Raw genomic sequence first — 22,388 nt, 5'->3', positions numbered from 1 at the left:
CAGAGAGCAGTTACTTCAAATACAGGGTTGCTACAGGAGTCCAATAATGAAATTCCCTGACTTTTCCCTGATTTCCAGACCAAATTTTTCATTTTTCCCTGACTTTTTTCGACGCAATCCACAGGGTTTTTGGCAATTAATGGGTGTAAAAAAGCAGTGTTGAGGCTAACAAGGTGGCAAATATAAAAAAGCCTGCTTCATGCGCCCCGTCGTCTGCAGGCTTGGACTCGGCGCGGCAGCAGTAAGTCTATTTGTGTAAAGGGATTTTATATTTTTCCCTGACCAACGTCGAAATTCCCTGACTTTTCCCTGACTTGAGACCGGATTCCCTGACTTTTAACTGATTTCCAGTCCTGTTTTTTTTTCCCCTGACTTTTCCCTGACCTGTAGCATCCCTCAAATATTACAGCTTTGTGCATACAGGGAAGTGAAATCCTCCTTTACATTTTTTTCAACACTGAATACCGTGCAAATGAATTCAAAACACTTCAAAATATAAAATGTGAATGGGAATTTTAACTTTAAACAAAATCTACACATTTCAAAAATCTTTAAATTATGTTCTTGTTTTAAACAATTGTCTTAACCACTACAAAAATAATATTACAAAGTTAAAGAACGCCTTAAAATATAAAATCCAAAGTAAATTAATAATGTTTTACAAGGCATATTTTCTTGATCGTGGCACGAAGGCAAATTCAACATTGGTCTTAGAAATATAAATTCGCTCGAGCCAGAAGTACTCATACAGGTGCAAAACTTACGAAATTGCATGTGAAACCACGAGTAACTACTAGTATTACTATAATTTCCGTCATTTCTACTTTCCACAAATAATTTCTCAATTTGTTTCATAAACAAAAACATTAGCAACCTTCAGTTACAAACAAAACTGATGACGTAGTAGAGCAAAATATACCCATATGAGCTCATTCTATAAGTGTTTGTTATTTTTCACCACACAATTTTTTTCCAATCATGTCAAAGCTATATGTAAAACAGTGACAATGAGATTAAAGGCAATTTACAGATTAAGCACAATTTTGCCAGAATCTTCCAAGCTGGAAATTGTTCGGTCAACAATATTTCCTGCTATACATTATGCTCTTCCAGCTTTTGCTTGTTGTCTGACTCAGGGAAATTTGATGATACTTACTCGTCTGCAGAACAGAGCACTGAGATTCGTTTACAATCTGAAAAAATTCGACCACATCAGCGAGTACAGATTAAATGCTAAGGTGTTGTCTATCATGGGTGTATCCGACTTGCAAACCGTCAATCTGGTCCACAAAATTCTTCAGACGGGAAAACCTGAATACCTCAGGAATAAGCTGGTAATCAGGCAAGAAATTAATGTGCGTAGTACCCGTCAGAACAGCCTATTGCACCTACCAAAGACAAAGCTGGAAACGGGGAAAAAGGGTTTTAGTTACTTTGGACCAAAGAAATACAATGCTTTGCCACCCACTTTAAAAAGTTATAGCTGTAAGAAATTTAAGGGGAGTGTGAAGGTGGTGTTTGCCTGACCCATGCATATGCATCAGGTAAGTTTAGTTTTTATAGTTTATTGTTTTTACGTTTATTTTATTGTTTACGTTATTGTTCTCCATGTATTCTATATGTCTGACAAAAGTTTTCATGAAAAACAGTTTTTGTACTGATGAACATTTGCTAAATAAATACCTTATTATTATTAACAATAGCAATATACCACATTAAACTTAAAGCGTTTAAATGTAATATAGTATAAATATAAAAAAAACTCAACAGTTATTGGTATAAAAACAGAATTGAGGACTCAACATGTGTGCCTTTAGGGCCCTGGTTCACTGAACAGAAGGATGCAGCATCCTTATAACCACAATGGGTTAGTTAAATTAAGTCCAGGAATTTCACAATATTACAATGAGTATTTATATCAAGTGCAAGCAAAGAACTGATATAGTTTTTAACCTGGAAGGTGTACACATTCATTCAGAGTTTACAGCTAGAAACATTACCATAGTGTGGCAACACAAACCTTGGTCGTAGCAATGCTGTTGACGAACGACACTTGTTGGAAGCCACGATCGGAGATGGTCACAGCAACCTCCCACCTGTCGTTGACGTTTTCGTAAATCACTTTGTACGGGTTTCCTGTCTCATCCTCCTTGCCTTTAATGTACAGTTCCACGTAGTCCTTGAAGGTCTTGATCTGAAGAAACCCCAAGCAGATTAATAAAAACTTTATAAATTTGCCCTTATTTGTATTTTGAATCTTACTAGTATAGTAAGGTGGAAAATTTCAATAATCATTATTAAAAATTATAACGTGTTTGCCCTACAAAGTTTTAGAAAAAATATTGAATTAATCCTTTGTTAGGTCATACTACTCTTTAACTATACAAACATGGATACAGGTGGATCTTGAAAGTACCAACTATTTCGGGTCATCATAGTTTTATACATATAATGTATGCAGTGCTCAAACGATTAATTAATAAAGAAGTGTATTGTTACACAAAAATAAATAATTTAACTAACAAAAAAAGCACAAAGTACAAAGTAGTAGTATGTTGGTTTTTGGTACTTTTTAACTTTGTACCAAAAACCAACAAAACACAGCAACTTGAAAATGGCTACTCAAAGTGACAGTATCAATTTCAAAAAAAACTTATAGTATAAGTAAGAATTTCAAACAGAAAATATAAAACATAAGTAAAGTAATTAAGGGTAAAATAATCAAATTACTGAAGTAGTTTGATTGTAAACATAACCAAGTCTTAGTCAAGTTAGGTCTACGTAATTGTGCTTAAGTTCCATCTTCATCTGAACAGTGATTGGATAAATATGCGTTTAAATTTAAAGGATCAAGTTATTACACGATTTAGCTGTATTCAAGATCAGATTGATCTTGTTGAACAACCTTATATGGATAGTACAAGATTAAAAAACAAAGAAAGGTAAAATGTGTTCATGTTTGTAGTTTTGATTAAAAATTGTATATATTGGCATAATGTTTAGTGGATATCAACAAACTATTAATGTCTTATGCAATAATTTATTTATGTTATATGTTGTTTGTTAATTACACACATATTTTACAGCATCATATAATACACTCAAACACAACAATTAATAGGATGTTAAAAGGTTTGACACTACACAATTATAATGCTGTAAATTTCTCTTAAATACCAAAACACCATTCTAAAACCAAAAATTACTAATCCAAACTCACAGGCAAACGCTTCCCATTTAGGAAAACTTTGACGCCACGTGTGGAGGCCGCAACATCGTAGGCTCTCCGGGACATGAGAGAGACGATGCCGTCATCCAGTCGATCCATCTTGAACTTGGTGAGGTCAGGCGAGAAAGTTATCTTCGTGTAGTCGTCGTCATCTTTAGTACACGGCTTGATTTTGGGCTCGGAAGCCTTTGCCATGTTGTTTCCCCAAGTCTGAAATGAAAATTTGTTGAGTCCAGCTATCAGGGATCACAATCCTTCATTTATCACCTGCTTTGAATTCTATAGAAAAAGACTCCAATTGTAGCTTTTCTAGTAAATTCTCCTGTGTATAAATCAACAAAAATAATCAAGGCATAACTTGTCACTTTACATATTATTTGATTGTATGGGTCAGATGTCCAGATCTATCCATCTTTCAATTCTAAATTGTAAAATTATCTTGATCATAACTTGTCACTTTACATATTATTTGATTGTATGGGTCAGATGTCCAGATCTATCCATCTTTCAATTCTAAATTGTAAAATTATCTTGATCATAACTTGTCACTTTACATATTATTTGATTGTATGGGTCAGATGTCCAGATCTATCCATCTTTCAATTCTAAATTGTAAAATTATCTTGATCATAACTTGTCACTTTACATATTATTTGATTGTATGGGTCAGATGTCCAGATCTATCCATCTTTCAATTCTAAATTGTAAAATTATCTTGATCATAACTTGTCACTTTGCATATTATTTGATTGTATGGGTCAGATGTCCAGATCTATCCATCTTTCAATTCTAAATTGTAAAATTATCTTGATCATAACTTGTCACTTTACATATTATTTGATTGTATGGGTCAGATGTCCAGATCTATCCATCTTTCAATTCTAAATTGTAAAATTATCTTGATCATAACTTGTCACTTTACATATTATTTGATTGTATGGGTCAGATGTCCAGATCTATCCATCTTTCAATTCTAAATTGTAAAATTATCTTGATCATAACTTGTCACTTTACATATTATTTGATTGTACGGGTCAGATGTCCAGATCTATCTACCTTTCAATTCTAAATTGTAAAATTATCTTGATCATAACTTGTCACTTTACATATTATTTGATTGTATGGGTCAGATGTCCAGATCTATCCATCTTTCAATTCTAAATTGTAAAATTATCTTGATCATAACTTGTCACTTTACATATTATTTGATTGTATGGGTCAGATGTCCAGATCTATCCATCTTTCAATTCTAAATTGTAAAATTATCTTGATCATAACTTGTCACTTTACATATTATTTGATTGTACGGGTCAGATGTCCAGATCTATCTACCTTTCAATTCTAAATTGTAAAATTATCTTGATCATAACTTGTCACTTTACATATTATTTGATTGTATGGGTCAGATGTCCAGATCTATCTATTTTTCAATTCTAAATTGTAAAATTATCTTGATCATCTTTATCGTCTAAACATCCCATCCAAAGTCACCTCAATCCAACATGAAGCTATTCAGTTCTCATCATCAGAATCATTTGGTGAATGTACACATGCAAAACGCAACATTTCATCAAATCAAATCATTTATTGTCAGGACACTACAATAGTGAATAACAACGTCAACAAGTTATAACATGTGAAACTAGTTAAAGAAGCATACTATTACTAGCATTGTAACATTCATTTACACTATATATACACTTCTTAAGCAACATGTTTTTTATGGAGGTTTCAAACCTAGGGCTAGATAATTTTTTTATATGTTCAGGTAAAGCATTGTACAATTTGATTCCCAGATACCTAAAGCTACTTTGGTGCTTGTGTATTTACACTTCATCAGCAACAGATCATTCCTATTTCTCGTAAAATAGTTATGGTTATCACAGAGGCTAACAAGGTCATTCAAGTTATCTTTAACATACATCAAAACACCAATACATAAACAGATGGTAGGGTTAGATTAAACTTTGCAAACCAAGCTTTACAGTAATCTATGTTAGGCACACCAGCAATCAATCTGATATCAGTTGTGAAAGTGAAAATATTGTTAACAACATATATCTATATATAAAAATGAATGTTTGTTTGTATGTCCTTTATAGAATCGGAAACTATGCGACCGATCATTATGAAAGTTTGTATGTATATGTATTTTTCCACAGAGAAGGTTTTATATGCTAGGCCCATTGATGTGACTAGCCACCAGGCGGCACTACAAAACATAAAAGTTATCCAAGCGTTGTAATTTCACTGTACAAACTGAAACTACGAGACAGTTACGTATATTAAACAGCCAAACACTATTTGAAGGTGCTAAGTTATGATGTATATTTGTCTTTAAAATAAATTTCTGGTTGAACTTAAACCTTGAGTGTTAGACCACAATGTTACTCAATGATTTGCAAGTATTTCACAACACTGATACTTAGATTATGATAATGCCATTGAAACTAAACTGTGTTACAAAGAATGTTGTTCAGAATAATAATCTATTATAAAGCTGAAGAGCATATGTGGTATTGTAATGACTGCCTGATACTCTATACTCCTCTGCCCCTCTCTAAGAAAAATTCTACAATTCTAAATGATGCATTGTACCTGTTTGAAACAGCGTTTGTACTCTGAAGAAGAAGTCTCGACAGTGAACTTGGTACTAAATATGTTGCAGAGCTTTGCTCCAAACCCGTTCCTGCCGCCTGTTACTTTCTCCTCTTCGTCGTTGTAGTTGGAGGAAGTCAACAGATGCCCGAAGATCATGGTGGGGACGAACATCTTCTCGTCCTTGTGCTCGACCACAGGGATTCCCTTTCCGTTGTTCCAAACGGACACCGTGTTGGCTTCTCTGTACATTGTTACAACTCATTAAAATCATGCAATTATTGTACTACTGGCATGTGTTGCAACTAAAAATATTTTAAATAAGGTAAAATTCACAGAATTTTTAATGTAAAAAAACAAAAAGTATAAATATTAAGCGATGCGAAACATTCAACATAGTAAACAAAAGGAATAGAATTCACAGATTACATCTTGCTCCATGTATTTTATTCCATATGTTAACATCTGTTTGATAGTTTTGCGTCATGTTACATGACATCGCTTTCTATGTATTGGTACACTTAGTTCCCTGACATAGTATTCATCAGTTCTTTCATTTTGCCGAGATATTTTGGTCTTATAAAAATTACAAAGTAAGAAGAATATTAAAACTATCTTTAGAGTGATTTTTATTACAGTATTACCCTACTAAAATATTTACTTTGTATACAGGGACAGCTGGGTTAATGATTATTAGCACTAAAAGAACTGTGGCCCATATTAGCTCAGATGAGCGAGCTGTGCAGGATGTGTAACTTTCTTTCATAGAATTTGTATTTTGATTTAACAAAATTTGTATGAAATAGGATATATTCTGTTTTGGCTGTATAGAAAGCAAGAACAGTGAGTGCCTTTAGTTGGAGGCCACAAGATAAAGAAGTCTTCCCAACCTCGGAATTTAGAGACTAAAAACACTCCCTGGCAAACCTCATTAGATATGCAGCTCTGCGCTCGTAGCAGGTTTTTTGTGACGTACCAAACTCTAATGGGTTCCAGAGAAGTTTTATATACACAGTGAAACATCAATAATCACGTCTAAAGTTTCATAATACCAAACTTTTTGATAATACAAGGTTATTTTAATACGAAAAACTTCTGAAAAGTAAAAAAGTTAATGCTTAAAATTATATTATTACTGTATTATTTTATAATATATATAGAACAAGACTTTTTACAAACATTTACAATCATGTCATTTTATTTCAGTTAGAGGCAACAGTAAACTAAACTTAACTCATCACTGCAACATAAGATGTGGAAAGGACGACAGTGTGGGAAGAGTGGTGAATAGGGGTAGAAAGATTGTGGTGATTCTCTACTGACGGTACAGATATGTCTGGACGTGCAGTTAGTGAAAGTTGGGATGGTGGAGAGAAGTATTTTATTATTCTGTGAACATTGGCCTGGTGGTAAGACAGTTGAGGTGTTATCCTCCATTGACAGTTCATGCATAAAGTATTTTGAGTGCTGTCAAAATAATACTGTTGTTGCCATGTGTCCAAATGACTATTTTCATTACTTCTCAAGTCGTCTTAGATAACCAGGGTTTCTGGGAATGTAAGAATGCTATAGCTGAGCTGGCAACGAATAACAGAGTAACACTCGGTTGGGTGCCAGGCCATGAGGGCATTCATGGAAATGAAAAAGCAGACATCCTCGCCAAAAAGGGAGCGGAGTCCATTATGGTGGGGCCTGAGCCAGGCTGCGGGATAGCTTTCTCCAATAGCAAAGCTCTTCTTAAAAATTGGGAAAAGAGGATAAGAAACATTAATTTGAGTAGAGCCTCAGGTTTGACTATCCAAAATGTTTTATCTCTCCTTACGATAAAGGGTGGGCAGCTCCCTTGGATCACAGTAAGGAGGAAATAAGACTGATGTTAGGGATGTTGACAGGACATGACACCGGAAACATTCAAGATTCAAGGTTTTTTATTGTCGTTAGGCAATCCATAGAAATGCAATTGACAAAGTCATAGCTAATTATCTACAATGATCATAGCATATAAACCTTAAAAAAATACATATTAGGCCACATATTTATCATGTAGGTCAATTGAATAAATATGACAGTCAATAAATAAACTAAAACTAAGTACATAAATTATTTACTAAAGTTAATGTAGGGTTTAAAAGTTGAATCTACACACAGTTAAAAATACCATAAAAAAATGAATAAATAATTTAAAATCTTAGGCTACTACTATCACAGTTCAAAAAATCATTCACTGAATAAAAAAACATTTTTGTTTAAACCACCTTTCTGTTATTTTTTTAAAAACTTTGCAGGGGTACAGTCCATGCCTTTTCAGGTAATTTGTTAAAAAATTTAAGTTTCATTTTAATGTGACTTCTATTGGTTTTTTCTCTAATTTTATTTGAGGCAATTCTAAAAAATAATTTGATCTAGTTGGATATCTATGTACTTCCTGCCGTACTTTAAACAACTCAAGACTCTCTTTAACACCAATTAAACAACAATATATATAAAAATTATAAAGGGTCATTACTTCTAGTTCTTTAAAAATTTCTACACACGACGCCCTGGGTTCAACATTTTTTATTATCCTAAGGGCTTTTTTTTTGCCATAACAAAAACTTTTTCGGAATTACAAGAGTTACCCCATAGGGTTATGCCATAACGCAAATGAGATTGGAAAAATGTATAGTAGGCCATAATTAGCATATTTCTTGATACACAGTTTTTTAACCTTCTCAAAAAGATAGGTTACCCTTGCCAGTTTTTTTTACACAGTTTCTTCAATGTGATAATCCCAGCTTAACCTACTATCTAGATACATTCCCAAAAGCTTTACAGGCTTAATGTCTTTATATATTGTGTGATTCAAAGAGAAAATTATGTTTTCAGTTTTGCTGTTTGTTTACCATAAGTTTATTAGCCTCAAACCAATCTAATGCCCTTTTAAACTGCCTGGTTTTCTAACTTAACAAGTTCATCAAGACTTTGATCAAAATTTAAGAGAGTGGTATCGTCAGCGTACAATATTGTTGTACACGGTGTATTAAAAGCTAAGTCATTGATGGCAATAACGAAGAGTAAAGGTCCTAAACACTGAAACCTTGCGGGACACCCACTTTTTATTTCTCTAAAATTAGATTTTTGTCTTGCCCTTGTACAACCATCTGCTCTCTATAACTAAGGAATGATTTGAAAAGATTTAGTTCATTATTCTTAATACCATAACAAAACAAATTTTTTCACTATTAATTCATGAGAAATACAGTCAAAGGCCTTTGACAAATCTATCAGTGTTGCAGACGTCAGAAACTTCCTTTCAAAATTTAACCCTTTTAACCCCAGCCATTTTTTCCATGGACTTGCCAGAAAGCCCATGGCGATAAGGGACCGTAGTGCAGAATTGAGGGTAAAATTCATCTAGTTTTCTTATTTTTTAAGATAATTTTTAGGTTTTTGTTTTAAATTGTTCACAAATAAGTGTAACTCTTAGATGCAATAGTTAAAAAGTACTTTTACAGAATGATTTGTTTTTTTAGCGTATTTATACATAAAATTATTTTTATTTTTTTATATTTTTTATAGTTTGGACATACATAAACGGTAGAAAAAAAAATTGTAGCCCCTGCAAAATGAAGCAATTTTGTTGTACACATATTTCTTACTACACACACAAAATTTTAAGAACTTTTCCTTGATAAATGCAGGAGATATATCCTATTAATTGCTGCATAAGCACTTCTTCATATATTTCCACATACACGTCAGTAAGAAGTATACAGATATGTTTACTTGTTTTTTGCACTTTTGAAATAATAACAATTGTAAAAATAACACAAACTAATTGTAATGGTTTGTAAGATTAAAACTTGTTTAATTTTTTCAAAAAAAGTAAAAGAAATAATATTTACATATATATACATTTTATGGTAACTTTGGGAATGGGGGTCAGATTCCGTTATATGCCCCCAACGCTTAAAACCTTTTTCAATGAACTTAGAACGTTATAAAACGATGTAGTTGAGTAACAGAACTAACATTCCATTAATCAACAAGCATTTCCAGGTATTGTGATCGGTATTTTTGTCGCTGTTATCTTATCTTTCTCGAGAATCCCGATTACGGCAGGCCGCGCGGCGGGACTCTGTAATCACTTATCTACTAGAACCGCTCGACTTTGACCTCTGTCTGAGGATGGGGAGGGTTTGCGATAAGACAATTCCTGTTTTTATATTGACGAAATATTTAAATACGCTTAAACCTTTTTCAATGAACTTAGAACGTTATAAAACGATGTAGTTGAGTAACAGAACTAACATTCATTAATCAACAAGCATTTTCCAGGTATTGTGATCGGTATTTTTGTCGCTGTTATCTTATCTTTCTCGAGAATCCCGATTACGGCAGGCCGCGCGGCGGGACTCTGTAATCACTTATCTACTAGACCGCTCGACTTTGACCTCTGTCTGAGGATGGGGAGGGGTTTGCGATAAGACAATTCCTGTTTTATATTGACGAAATATTGTTCTAAAAAACGCTAATCTAGTAATCAGAAGAAGCAACATGTCAAATAACGATTCATGTATGGGTGTGGTCGGTATAATCCCAAAGTACCAGTGTTTATCAAAGTATTTTCACTCACTGGTAACTTTTCTCTACGACGTTTTACTCATGTTTTTTTTTACTAATAATACAATAAATCACACGAAAAACAACCGCTTTCAATCACGCAAACTAATTGAGGTTATAAGTCAGCATACAACAACAATGCAACTGAAGTCGTCTGACAACTGACATCGACAAATTAACGACGCTCAATGACGACGAAATACGATGCCAATTGGAAGGTTTATTATTTTTGCATGTAGCCCGTTTCTTCACCGACTACTATACCGAAACTGATGGCATTTGGGACATATTATTAGCCAGCTACATTAAATTCTCGAGACGTCCGGTATATCGGACGTTGGGCATTTTAGCTAGACCACCTCTGTCCCGATATATCTGACGCCGGGGTTAAAAGAATTTTTCCACTACTCTTTCTTCAGCTTTTACAGTACTATGTCCAGAGATGAATCCAAATTGTTGATCGCAGAACAAATTATTTTGTACAAAGAAAAGATTTAGTTGCATTTTTATACACCCTTCTAAAATTTTACTAAATATTGGTATCAAGGAAATTGGGCGATAACATATTATGAGGGTGGGCCTTAGTCAGACTGACGAATGTAGACTCTGTGGATAATAGAAGGAATCAGCAGAGCATATTTGGTTAGATTGTCCTGCTATCTTAGAAATTCAGAAATGATTCCTGGGAGCATATCTCCTCAGCCCCAAGGATATCAGAGAACAAAAACCCTCAATCTGATTGGCTTCTGCAAAAGCCTCGGACTTTGAGGACACAAATGTAAGTAAGGGAGGCGCAACGGTCCTTTTAGGACTAAGCGCGAGGACAAACTGTCCTTTTCCCTCAGGAAAAAAATCCAGGCTTTCCAATCATGGAAGTTTTAGTAATTGGGTTTTGATTGCATTCATATGTGATATTTAGAACAGTGTACTGTTAGGCAAGACCAAAATAATACATGGTTTCAGGGTAATGCACGCAAGTATTGTATAACATAACAAAGTACATGCACTAAGACAATTCATAAATAAAAATAATACACAAATATACTTACGCGTCTATTGTGATTTTGATACAATCCATCTTTGGGTCCCGCTGTTTGTTATCAGCTGCGTTGACTAAGATTTCGTCAAAAATCTTGTAGAGTCCAGGAACATATGTGATTTCTTTCTGAGACATGGCCTCCAGCTCAGCGTCATACACCCACATGGTTTCAGTGACAGGCTCGACAGAACCTGATGGCAGTTACCAGAAAAACATTAATTTTCAAGTCCTAGTCTTCTCTTTAGATGGCCAACATACTGTAGGCATCATTAACACTACGGAAACAAATTACCATATCAACAACATCATGGAAATATACAGCACTAACTTAATAAAAAAACCAAAGACATCCACTCAATGTATCTCTAGACATCCTTAGAGCACACAGAAGATCTAATTGGTACCTAGAAGCGATAAAGAAGTAAAAAAATGCAAGAAACAGCTTTGCTATGTTTCCTTGTGTAGTTTTAATTTTTTTAATCCTTTTTGTGACATTAAATTATATAAAGTTTTCTGATCTATAACATGTTTTAGGTTTTGTACAGTTTTACAAATAATAAGAAAAAGGCATTTATATCTATTTAATTTAACTTGAAAAATCTATAACAGAAGTGATATCTACGTGTTAGTAAAGACGAAACTTATGTTATATAATATAATGTTACAACATACTGCCCAATTTTGAGCAATTGCACAAACTTTTATGAGTTTATTAACAGAGTCAAATCATACAAGAACAGAACTCACCAATATAGGTGTCGGGACGAAGCAGGATGTGCTCCAACTGTGACTTCTTCTGGTAGATCTTCTCCACCGTCAGTTTCTTGGCTGGAGCCTTCTTTGGTGGCTCCTCACTCCCTGTGTCGGGAGAGATGCCATTCTCCTGCATACTATCTCCTTCACTCATCTTTTACAGATATTCTGCAACACACACACAAGCCTACTGTAGGAGTCACACAATATAAACACGTAAATATTCCACAAACCGTTTAATTTCAGTAAGTTTTTAAATTCTGTAAATGGCAAGGTAAAGTCCTAAATTACAATGCATTTTGCCCGTTATGAAGTGGCAGAGTTGTAATTTGCAATTTTCACAATAAACAACATCTGCTAATTACGTTATTTTTCAAAGAATCCTCATTCAAATCATAATAACAGTTACACCATTGAATCGGGAGATTACACGATTTCCTTTTATGTACTCATGTTTATATGTATAATGTGTCTTTATATTGTTATCAGTCATTAAAATCCAAAGATGTCTGACATGCTATGCAATGTTGACAGCTGCTGCTGTTTTTGTTCTGTAGTAATTGAAAATGAATTGTGATTTACCATCTAGAGTATAGATATACATTAATTATTATTCAATGGTAGTGGTATTTCTGATATGATCGGATTGAAAGAGCCAATGCTGATGAAGATGACTGAGAGTAGAGACAGGTATTTTCACCTGTCATGTAAATAGTTAAGATTTTAGTTTGTTTTCATTTTGTTTATAAATAGAAGTCTTACAAGTAGACATTTTCTTGATAAGCATAAAACCTGAATTAATATTTTTTTGGTACTTTGGGATTATACCGACCACACCCAGACATGAATTGTTATTTGACATTTTGCTTCTACTGATTACTAGATTAGCGTAAAACAATATTTCGTCAATATAAAACAGGAATTGTCTTATCGCAAACCCCTCCCCATCCTCAGACAGAGGTCAAAGTCGAGCGGTATAGTAGATAACGTGATTGCAGAGTCACGTCGCTTTGTTGTAGGCCTACTTCCGTGTTTTACCTCTACATTTCTCCAAAGACAAAAATTCAACAAAAACAAACATTACCAAACTAAAACTAAACTCTTTATTGAAAAAACACTCAAAACTTGTTTTTATTCTTGATCACATTCCGCCACCCAAAATGCGAGTGCCTCCGGCCATCAGCACGGGCTTCGGCAGCTGCCCCGCACTGATGTCAACGAAAGAAAAACATCCCTCGAGATAGTACCTATCAGTAAAATATCAAATTCTAGAGGGGCTGATCAGATATAAATTGAATTGTAATGGAAAGGCAATTATGTACCGTGCAAATCATGTGATGCCGCGCGACCTGCCGTAATCGGGATTCTCGAGAAAGATAAGATAACAGCGACAACAATACCTGGAAATGCTTGTAAGTTTGTAATTTTGTAATTATAGAGTTGATTTTTCGTTCTATCATGTTTGTTTCTATAAATTTATATTTTTGTGTTCTTCATACTGGTGTGGTCGGTATAATCCCAAAGTACCATTTTTTTAATTTGCACGTTAAATAGTTTTAGTGATTTTTAAGCGCTGCAGAAAATATAAAACTGCTTTTAGAAAATACAAATTTCAACTTCTGAGCACAACACATCCGAATGTAAAAGTAAATCAAAGTTTTATTCCTTTTCTAATATATATTTTATTCCCAATAAAATTATATAATTATACACTTTATGTTTTGCTTAATAACTGATTTTGCAGTTAATTTTTTCAATCTACACATGAGGTCAAAAAGCTGTGCCGCTTATTTTATTCAACTTTGGTGCTACTAGTAACATATTTATGATAACCTTATCTTAACCTACTTTTATAGTCTAATAACATATTAGATAGGAACAGATTTGACTCTTTCTTGACAACATCGCTTCCTTTTAGGAGGTAGAAAACAAGAACTGATCGTTATAATGACATGTAATTTTCACTTTAATTCAAATAAAGTTGATCTTTCTAATAATATCATAGATTTGTAGATCACCTGTAAAAAAACCTCTTCCAAAAATAGTGGCCTCCTAATTTGGGTTAATATTTTGGTTTTGGTAGTTTAGATAGTCATGAATATTGGTTTAATTGTAATGGTGACCGCATATTATAGCCTACTGCAGCCCGGTTCATTGCACTGATGCAACTGAAAATTCTATACACAGATAGATTAGACAAAAACGTCTAAATCTGAAAACAACACATGGAAGAAATATTTAGTTCAAATCTGTATTCATTATTTATTCACTGTTTGTTTACTTTTGTTTGTATTGTGTTCCTTTACATTTTATACTATTTATGTGCCTGAAGACGATTTTTACCAAAATATATTGCCAATGTTTTAAAAATAATGTTATTTGTACAATTATTTATTTAAAGTACTATATATATATATATATAATAAAAATTTAATAGACATTATAAAAATTCACGCATGATCTACATGTTTGCCCGGAACTCAAAATTCATCTATAATTCACGTTGTTGCAGATTATCATCGTTGATGGCAGCCCTGGTTACAGTCTCGCGAAAGTATCTTGTTCCAAATAAATCCCACTGACAGCCAATATATGAAGAATGCATCAGAAAGTTTTCTGGAGTTAATTCACAATCTATAGAATAAGTAGACACCAGAACAGAACAGAATCTTCCACAGTTGCCTCCAAACACAATTAATGTAATCAATTACAAGCTCTTTAGTATTATGTGTTTGATCTTGTAATATAATACAAGAATAGAATCACCTCATCACAACAACACAAATACAAGATAAATAGATAAAAGAAAGGCAGAATGGGTTTGTTATATTATAGGCATGGACTACGAAACTTGATGTAAGGCTCCTTATAATATACATTGGATTATTTGAATTAAACAGTTTGTATACTATCCGACCGAATGTCACATGTGCAGAGAAGTTGTTCACATATGACAGTGGTTTCTCGACGATGTTTAGGCCTATAATTGAAATTTTAATGGCCAACACCGCTATCCAGATCTAGTATACAGCTGTCTGACACTGGTTGCAGCAGAAGTTGCGAGATCTTGCACCCACTTAGACTAGCGATTATAACTGTTGTACACAAATCTTGCACAACTTTTTAATCCTCCAGCTAGTTAAGTTGAGGTTTGGATGTGGCCATGACATCAAAACATAAAATCACTTTCTTGGTTTTAACTTATGTAAACAGATGTAAATCGGACCGTGTGTGTGTGTGTGAGGAGCAATCGTTCATAGACCAACCGATGCCACAACCATGATACAAGCAGATAATGGTGGGCATTAGATCGTCGACTTAAAGTTTAATGTTTAAATGCATATATGGAGAACGTTTGACACTGGCAACGACAGATGTGAGCAGCATGGCGATACCACACGGTGCCAATTCCATACATTACTCTACTGTAACCATAACTTTGTTAATAATTTGTAAAACCTTTACGGCAATAAAATATTACTATTATTACATTTTTCCCCTGCCGCTCAGCACTCAGCACATTCTGTCATTGCTGCCCACAATGTTGGACCCAAACACTCCCTTCTCAGTTTTACTTGTCGCAAACCCACTATTTCCTTCTCCAAAAGTGTCTAATCAGGTCTGGTAAAAATCCAACTAACATTCTGGTGTACTCAAAAAACTGGTTTTCATTTTTTATCAAACCATCAACCAAACTCTAATCCTGTTTATAGGGTAAACACTACATTTTAGGCCTAGGTGTCATCTCTAACAAACATCTTTTCAAAATGAAATTTCTACTCAAGAATGACTTGGACAAATTCGTTTGCCACATTTCTGTGACTGAACAGAACAAACACAAAAAACATTGTATGAATTGTGCCTACTTACTACCGCTTACAGAAAAAACTTGTATAATGGCCGAGGGGTAGGGTACGATAAGCGGACTCTGTTTTTTATATCGAAATTGGCAAACGATATTAATTAATCACAACCATCGATATAATCAATCGATACAGATTAATTATTTTGAACTATTAACTTAAAATAATCTATATCAACAGCTGTAAACACTCTAAAATAATACAAGTAGGATAATATTTCAATTTTACATAAGTAATTCTGATTATTAAAAATGGCAGTCAATTTTAGAAAACTGCACGACGACGTTGCTTTTTCGTGGCTTCAACATGTTGGACTCGTACCGAAAACCCCATTATGTGAAATTTGTGGGAAAGAAACAACTGTAACTGTGAGAGGAATAAATATGGTTGTCTTCAGTTTTCCTAACTTTGGTTATAATAATTTGTTTGATCACTGTAAATATTAAATTCATATTTTAATTTAAAACATATGATTGTTATTGAGGACTATAGGTACTTTCATATCGATTGATAGTGTAGGATTTGTGATGCGAATATTAGGTATCGATGATTATATTCTTCGATATAAAAAACCGGGTCCGCTTATCGTACCCTACCCTGGCCGAGGCCTGAGACAATAAATTGGCTGACTTAATTGTCCAATGTATTGGACAATACCAGTTTGTAGGCTTGCCGCGACACAGGGGTAAAACTAACCAAGATAAACTCCACTACTACAGTGGAGACAACCAGGATCAGGTGGGCATCGCAAACATATGTCGACCTTCATTCATAATTTCACAGACCACGTTGTGTAAAATATGATTTTTCGAGATTAATCAGATACTGATCCAAGGAGGCATCAAATTGATTTCATAAATTCTTAGAAACGGAAATTTGTTTTGGAGATTTTTCCAGTACAACAGTTAATTCCCAGTTCATTAAATTGTTGGTTTCCCAGTCGGGTAACCATCCTGTAATATGTGATTGGAATTATTAAACTCAATAATTTCTCCTTAAAAATGTGTTTGTTTCTATTGAAACACATGGAACGTACCAAGTGCCCATCAGAGTTAACAAAAAAAATCCCTTGTGCCATAGACTACCGCCAACTACCAATACCAATAACAGTAAAGACGAAAACGTTATTCAAATGATAGAACTCCACACGTAATACAGCGGGTCTTTAATTATATAGAGCAGCTATATGAGATAAGGTAACAAGTAGAGATGGTTGTTATGTAATTCATGAATCAGGATGCATATTATGATATATTTTATATGAGCTTGCATTAACCCTTTGAACCCCAGACCAAAATATTGATGGTGGAAAAAACGTACCAAAATCATTTGACCTAAGAACTACCGAGAATCCCCGGAGCAGAAACAGCTGTTTTGCATACTGTTTGTAAAAAATTAATACTTTTGCTATTTTTTATGCTATTGTCTTGTATTACACACCAAAATGTCCAGAATGAAATTGTATACACAGAAAAAGATTAGTCTGAAGTATAAAAAAATGTTTAACAGCATTAAAATAATTTTAAAATATATGTATATAAATTTTTAGGCAAAAAAATTGATTTTAAGATTTTTTAATTAAAAAATAAGAAATATTTTTATCATGGGCACCCACATTTTATTTTTCTAAATTTAGTTTTGTGTATGTACAAAAAAAATTATATTGATATCTCTAAAAATAAACTTTTTTTGAATTTTTTAATAAAAGTATGTGACTTGTAAAAACCTCTAAGCGTACAACACAAATATCACTGATATTACCTAAAAAAATAAATTAGTAAAAAAATAAATAAAAAAATTAGTATTTTTAATAAAATACATATAAATATGTATTAATACTCATAAAATAAGTATTTTACGACTTCAAATAAATATGTATTAAACGCATATACCATGGCGACGATATTACGTCGCCCGGGGATTCTCGCAACTTCATTGGCGACGATACATCGTCGCCGCGGGGATCTTCGCATATCTTCTCGGCGACGATATTTCGTCGCCTGGGGTTCAAAGGGTTAAAATATAAGTATAAACAAATTAAAGCTTTTAGGTTATTTTTGGAACTTTGGATAATGTTTTTCAAGTTGGATAGGCTATTCATATTCAGAAATAAGTAGCTAGTGAAAGAACATGGCTTACGTGATTGTTATCCCTAGTTAGCTGTATTGGGTAGACTTTAATAAGCCATGTTCTTTCACTAGCTACTTATTTCTGAATATGAATAGCCTATCCAACTTGAAAAATATTATCCAAAGTTCCAAAAATAACCTAAAAACTTTAATTGGGTAGGGTACGATAAGCGGACCCGGTTTTTTATATCGAAATTGGCAAACGATATCACTTAATCATAACCATCAATATAATCAATCGATACTGATTAATTATTTTTAACGATTAATTAAATAATCTATATCAATAGCTGTAAACACTCTCAAATAATACTCTTAATTTAATATTTCAATATTATATAAGTAACATTTGATTTTTTTAAATGACAGTCAATTTTAGAAAACAACGCGACATTGCTTTGGAAGATGATGACATGTTTTTCGTGGCTTCAACATGTTGGACTCGTACCGAAAACCTCATTATGTGAAATTTGTGGGAAAGAAACAACTGTATAACTGTGAGAGAAATAAATATGGTCGTCTTCAGTTTTCCTAATTTTGGTTATAATAATTTGTTTGATCACGGTGAATATTAGATTCATATTTTAATTTAAAACATATGATTGTTATTGAGAACTATAGATACTTTAATATCGATTGATTGTCTAGGATTTGAGATGCGAATATTAGGTATCGATGATTACATTCTTCGATATAAAAAACAGTGTCCGCTTATCACACCCTACCCCTTTAATTTATTTATACTTATATTTTAATGCAAGCTCATATAAAATATATCATAATATGCATCCTGATTCCATGAATTACATAACAACCATCTCTACTTGTTACCTTATCTCATATAGCTGCTCTATATAAGCAGCAAACTGTTTCATTAGTCACTCTAATTTCACATTAAGTCTCAATACAGTACAAATGTACAGAGCATTAGGAACCTAGTAGGGATAGCCTACATGATTGATGTGAGCTACCTAAACTTGGTTAAAACTTATGAAATGATAAGAAACTGTGTGTACAAACCAATGTTATTCCAATTTGTAACTAAACTATGGCTTAGATTTTAAAACCAAAAATGGCGGGAAAGCGAAATTGCCGCCATTTTAACTGTCAACTCCAAAACAATGAATATAATTATTAGTTTTGCAGACTAATGCATAAAAGTCTACTTTGAGTAAATAATTAAAAGCATAAATGAATTAGCCGTTGAAAAGATATGGTTCTGAGTTTAAGTACTAGTTCACAAAATAAACGTATAACTTACCTTCTCAAACAAAACCGACTAGTTCGGTTCAACGCTTGAACACCGGGACAGAGAATGCCCTCGTAAAACTAGATCATACAGAACTCAAAAGTTAAAAAACTTTACAAACTGTTAACATAAAATCACAGATTAACAGTTAACACCGAAAATAAAAAACCCATTCCGTTACTCAAAACCAATATAAACAGGGACAAGCACTACTAATATCCTTGTAGCGAACGAAGTGGAAATGCTTCCCCTTTAGCCTTTGATCTACTCGGGAAGAACAAAAGACAACAGCCAATGAGTAAGAGCAGAGAACAACACAGTAACAAACGTTACCAATGCTGCCAACAGAGGGTTGAAAATTTCTAAACCATCGTGTACATTTTGTATTGTACTATACATAATGCATGTTGTATTGTTAACTTCCTAAAATGAATGCATATTATCTTATTTGTATATATATATATATATATATAATCTTCAATAATAAAGAGTAAGATATCAAACAATTTCTATATATCGGCGTAGACCGCCTTCAAGACATTATAAATTATAAATAGGGCTGAGGCAACAAAATAAACATCCTTATAAAACTAAAGAGATTTATTACACATCTAACACATTTATTACATTACAGTATTTCTTTAAATACATTTCCTTTTTCAAGTAATGATATACAAACATAGTTTCGGTAGGATTTTTGTAATCGTGTTTTAAATATTCGTCCAAAGAGTACCATAGCTGCTGAGTGTTCTAGCGTTCTCCATACAAAATACTTTTATATGCAAAAGATGCATAATGTATTAACACCTATAATTATTCTCAACCTGTGTTTGTTACTTAAGTGATTTTTGACAACTAGACTTAACTTTTTAACTGCTATTTTTCAAGCTTGTCTTTTCTAGCCCTCTTACTTACTATATTTTTATTGTTAATCCATCAATGTAGCAAACATTATAAAACTTTCATTAATCATGGAGAGATGAGAGACCAATACTTTTGGGTGGAATCTGTTATTTGCGCTAGTGATAAATTTACAAATCTCTCTGTCAACTACAGCTTGTGTAACCATACATTTTCAGTATTTTTTTATTTCGGGGCGATCTGCTCTGTAGATTGTGTAATGAGTCGAAGAAAACTGCTGAACACCTATTCTTTGACTACCCTGCAATTAAGGGAGCATTATGCCATCTTTAACACTCCGGGGCAAGGGTAGTGAATCTCCCCAGAAGATTACATTGACTGGTAACTCTGAAGAGTTGTTTTCAATAGCGTGCAACATTAGAGCTTTCTGAGTTGGATATATAGTGGTTTGTGAGAGTTTAGTGTATTGGTGGTTGTGCTTTAAACATACAAGCAGAACCCTTTTAAGGTTAGTTGGCAAGCAGAACCCTTTCCTTAATTTTGAATAGATAAAAGTAGTTTTCATATAATTTCAGTGCTGTTTTTAGGAATCAATTAACCATCAACGACTACACAAAACAATAAATTTATTTTTTGCTGTGGGCGGTCAAGAATTTTAAAAGTTCATCCATATTTAGAAGACCTAAGATATTTTGATATCCTAACAAACAGTAGTAGAATGAATGTTACACTGATCTACGGATTCAATATATTAAAACGTTTTTATTTTAGTTTTGTACTCCTGTGTAAGCTAGTAACTCTCATGAGCAGTTGCAACCGACCGTAATAACAACTGAGAACCACAACAATTGGGCTCCAGTCGAGTGGTGCTTCTCATTACTCTTGATGTCACGAACGCTTTTAATTTGACAAGGTGGATTGGCGAGTTGGATGCGCTGCTAAACACCTTTCATGTCACATCGTATCTTTTGTGGAGTATCGGAAATTATCTGAGCTCTAGGCGGTTGGTCTACGACATGAAAGACAGGATGTGGACGATTGATATAGCCTAACCTCCGATGCAGCAAAGGGCTCGATACTAGACCCGGATCTCTGGAATGTCGCTTACAACTGTTTCCTGTGATCCGATATACCTAAGAAGACCGATCTTGTTAGGTACGTCGATGATGTCGCAGCACTCATCACTTCACCCAATGTTGAACTGGCCCAGATGGTGAAATCAAGTAACGCGTGTTGTTAACGCCTGGATGTTCGATCACGGCCTCTCGTTCGCTTTGAGCAAGACTGAGCTGAGGTCATGATTCTCACAAAGCAATGGATTGACAGTCTTCCCGCTGCAAGTGGGGGTAGGTAGTCCAAACGACGTGTGCCTCCAAGTACCTTGATGTAATAATGGACAGTAAGTTGTTAGAGAAACCACATCTTCCGAACGGCGGACAAGGCTGCTAAGATTGTTCCAGATCTTAGGAATCCCATGGCTAGCAGATGTCTGGAACCCAGTCTGTGCTACTATACAGGGCTGAGGCGCTCTTAACAAAGAGGTTTATCTGATGCAGCGTCAGACTGCGCTTCGAGTCTGTTCCGCCTACCGCACAGAGTCCGACTTGCCGTCCTAGTGATTGCTGGAGTTATCCCTGTCAAGCTCTTGGCAGGGGCGATGAAGGCATTTTACCTGAGACAGCGATATCAGCAAGGAAGCTGCCAGATCAGAAGAGCTTTTGCTAGCCTACCACCAGTGGCAACATAGCTGAGTATAAGACACCTGTGAACTGCAAGACTTATCAAACTCGTCCAACTGTGGGTGCAAAATTGTCTTACCTTGTTTCTCACAGCTCACGGCTACTTCAAATCGTACTTGCATCGGATGTGAAAACTGGTTTACCTAACTGTATATATTTGCCCAGACATTCTCGGCAACGCATAACACACTTTCCTCTGCTGCCTGCATTGTGGAAGGCCTCGCTTGGAGGCCACTTGTTCACTTAGTACGTTCACGGTGTGGGGAAAGATACTGGAGGATGAGGCAACTAGGATTGCACTTCTTAATTTGTCCAGTGTCCTTCGA

General features: G+C 34.2%; 1 protein-coding gene across 2 annotated transcripts in view; it reads right to left on the bottom strand.

The window, feature by feature from the left end:
* Positions 1 to 19,743, bottom strand: part of LOC124353540 (DNA topoisomerase 2-like) — a 49,842-nt gene extending 30,099 nt beyond the window's left edge. The window contains exons 1-6 of one of the 2 annotated variants that reach the window (XM_046803425.1): positions 19,475 to 19,743; positions 12,216 to 12,389; positions 11,479 to 11,659; positions 5,828 to 6,071; positions 3,221 to 3,439; positions 2,021 to 2,194 (exon numbers count right to left, since the gene is read on the bottom strand). In XM_046803425.1, coding sequence (XP_046659381.1) covers positions 2,021 to 2,194; positions 3,221 to 3,439; positions 5,828 to 6,071; positions 11,479 to 11,659; positions 12,216 to 12,375 — 978 coding nt within the window. In that variant the 5' untranslated portion in view covers positions 12,376 to 12,389; positions 19,475 to 19,743. The remainder of the gene's footprint in view (positions 1 to 2,020; positions 2,195 to 3,220; positions 3,440 to 5,827; positions 6,072 to 11,478; positions 11,660 to 12,215; positions 12,390 to 19,474) is intronic. The other variant, XM_046803424.1, reaches the window with a different exon arrangement.
* Between the last annotated feature and the right edge of the window lie 2,645 nt (positions 19,744 to 22,388).

The sequence above is a fragment of the Homalodisca vitripennis genome, chromosome 2 (assembly GCF_021130785.1).
Source record: "Homalodisca vitripennis isolate AUS2020 chromosome 2, UT_GWSS_2.1, whole genome shotgun sequence".
NCBI lineage: Eukaryota > Metazoa > Arthropoda > Insecta > Hemiptera > Cicadellidae > Homalodisca > Homalodisca vitripennis.
This window is presented reverse-complemented; position numbering and strand designations above follow the sequence as displayed.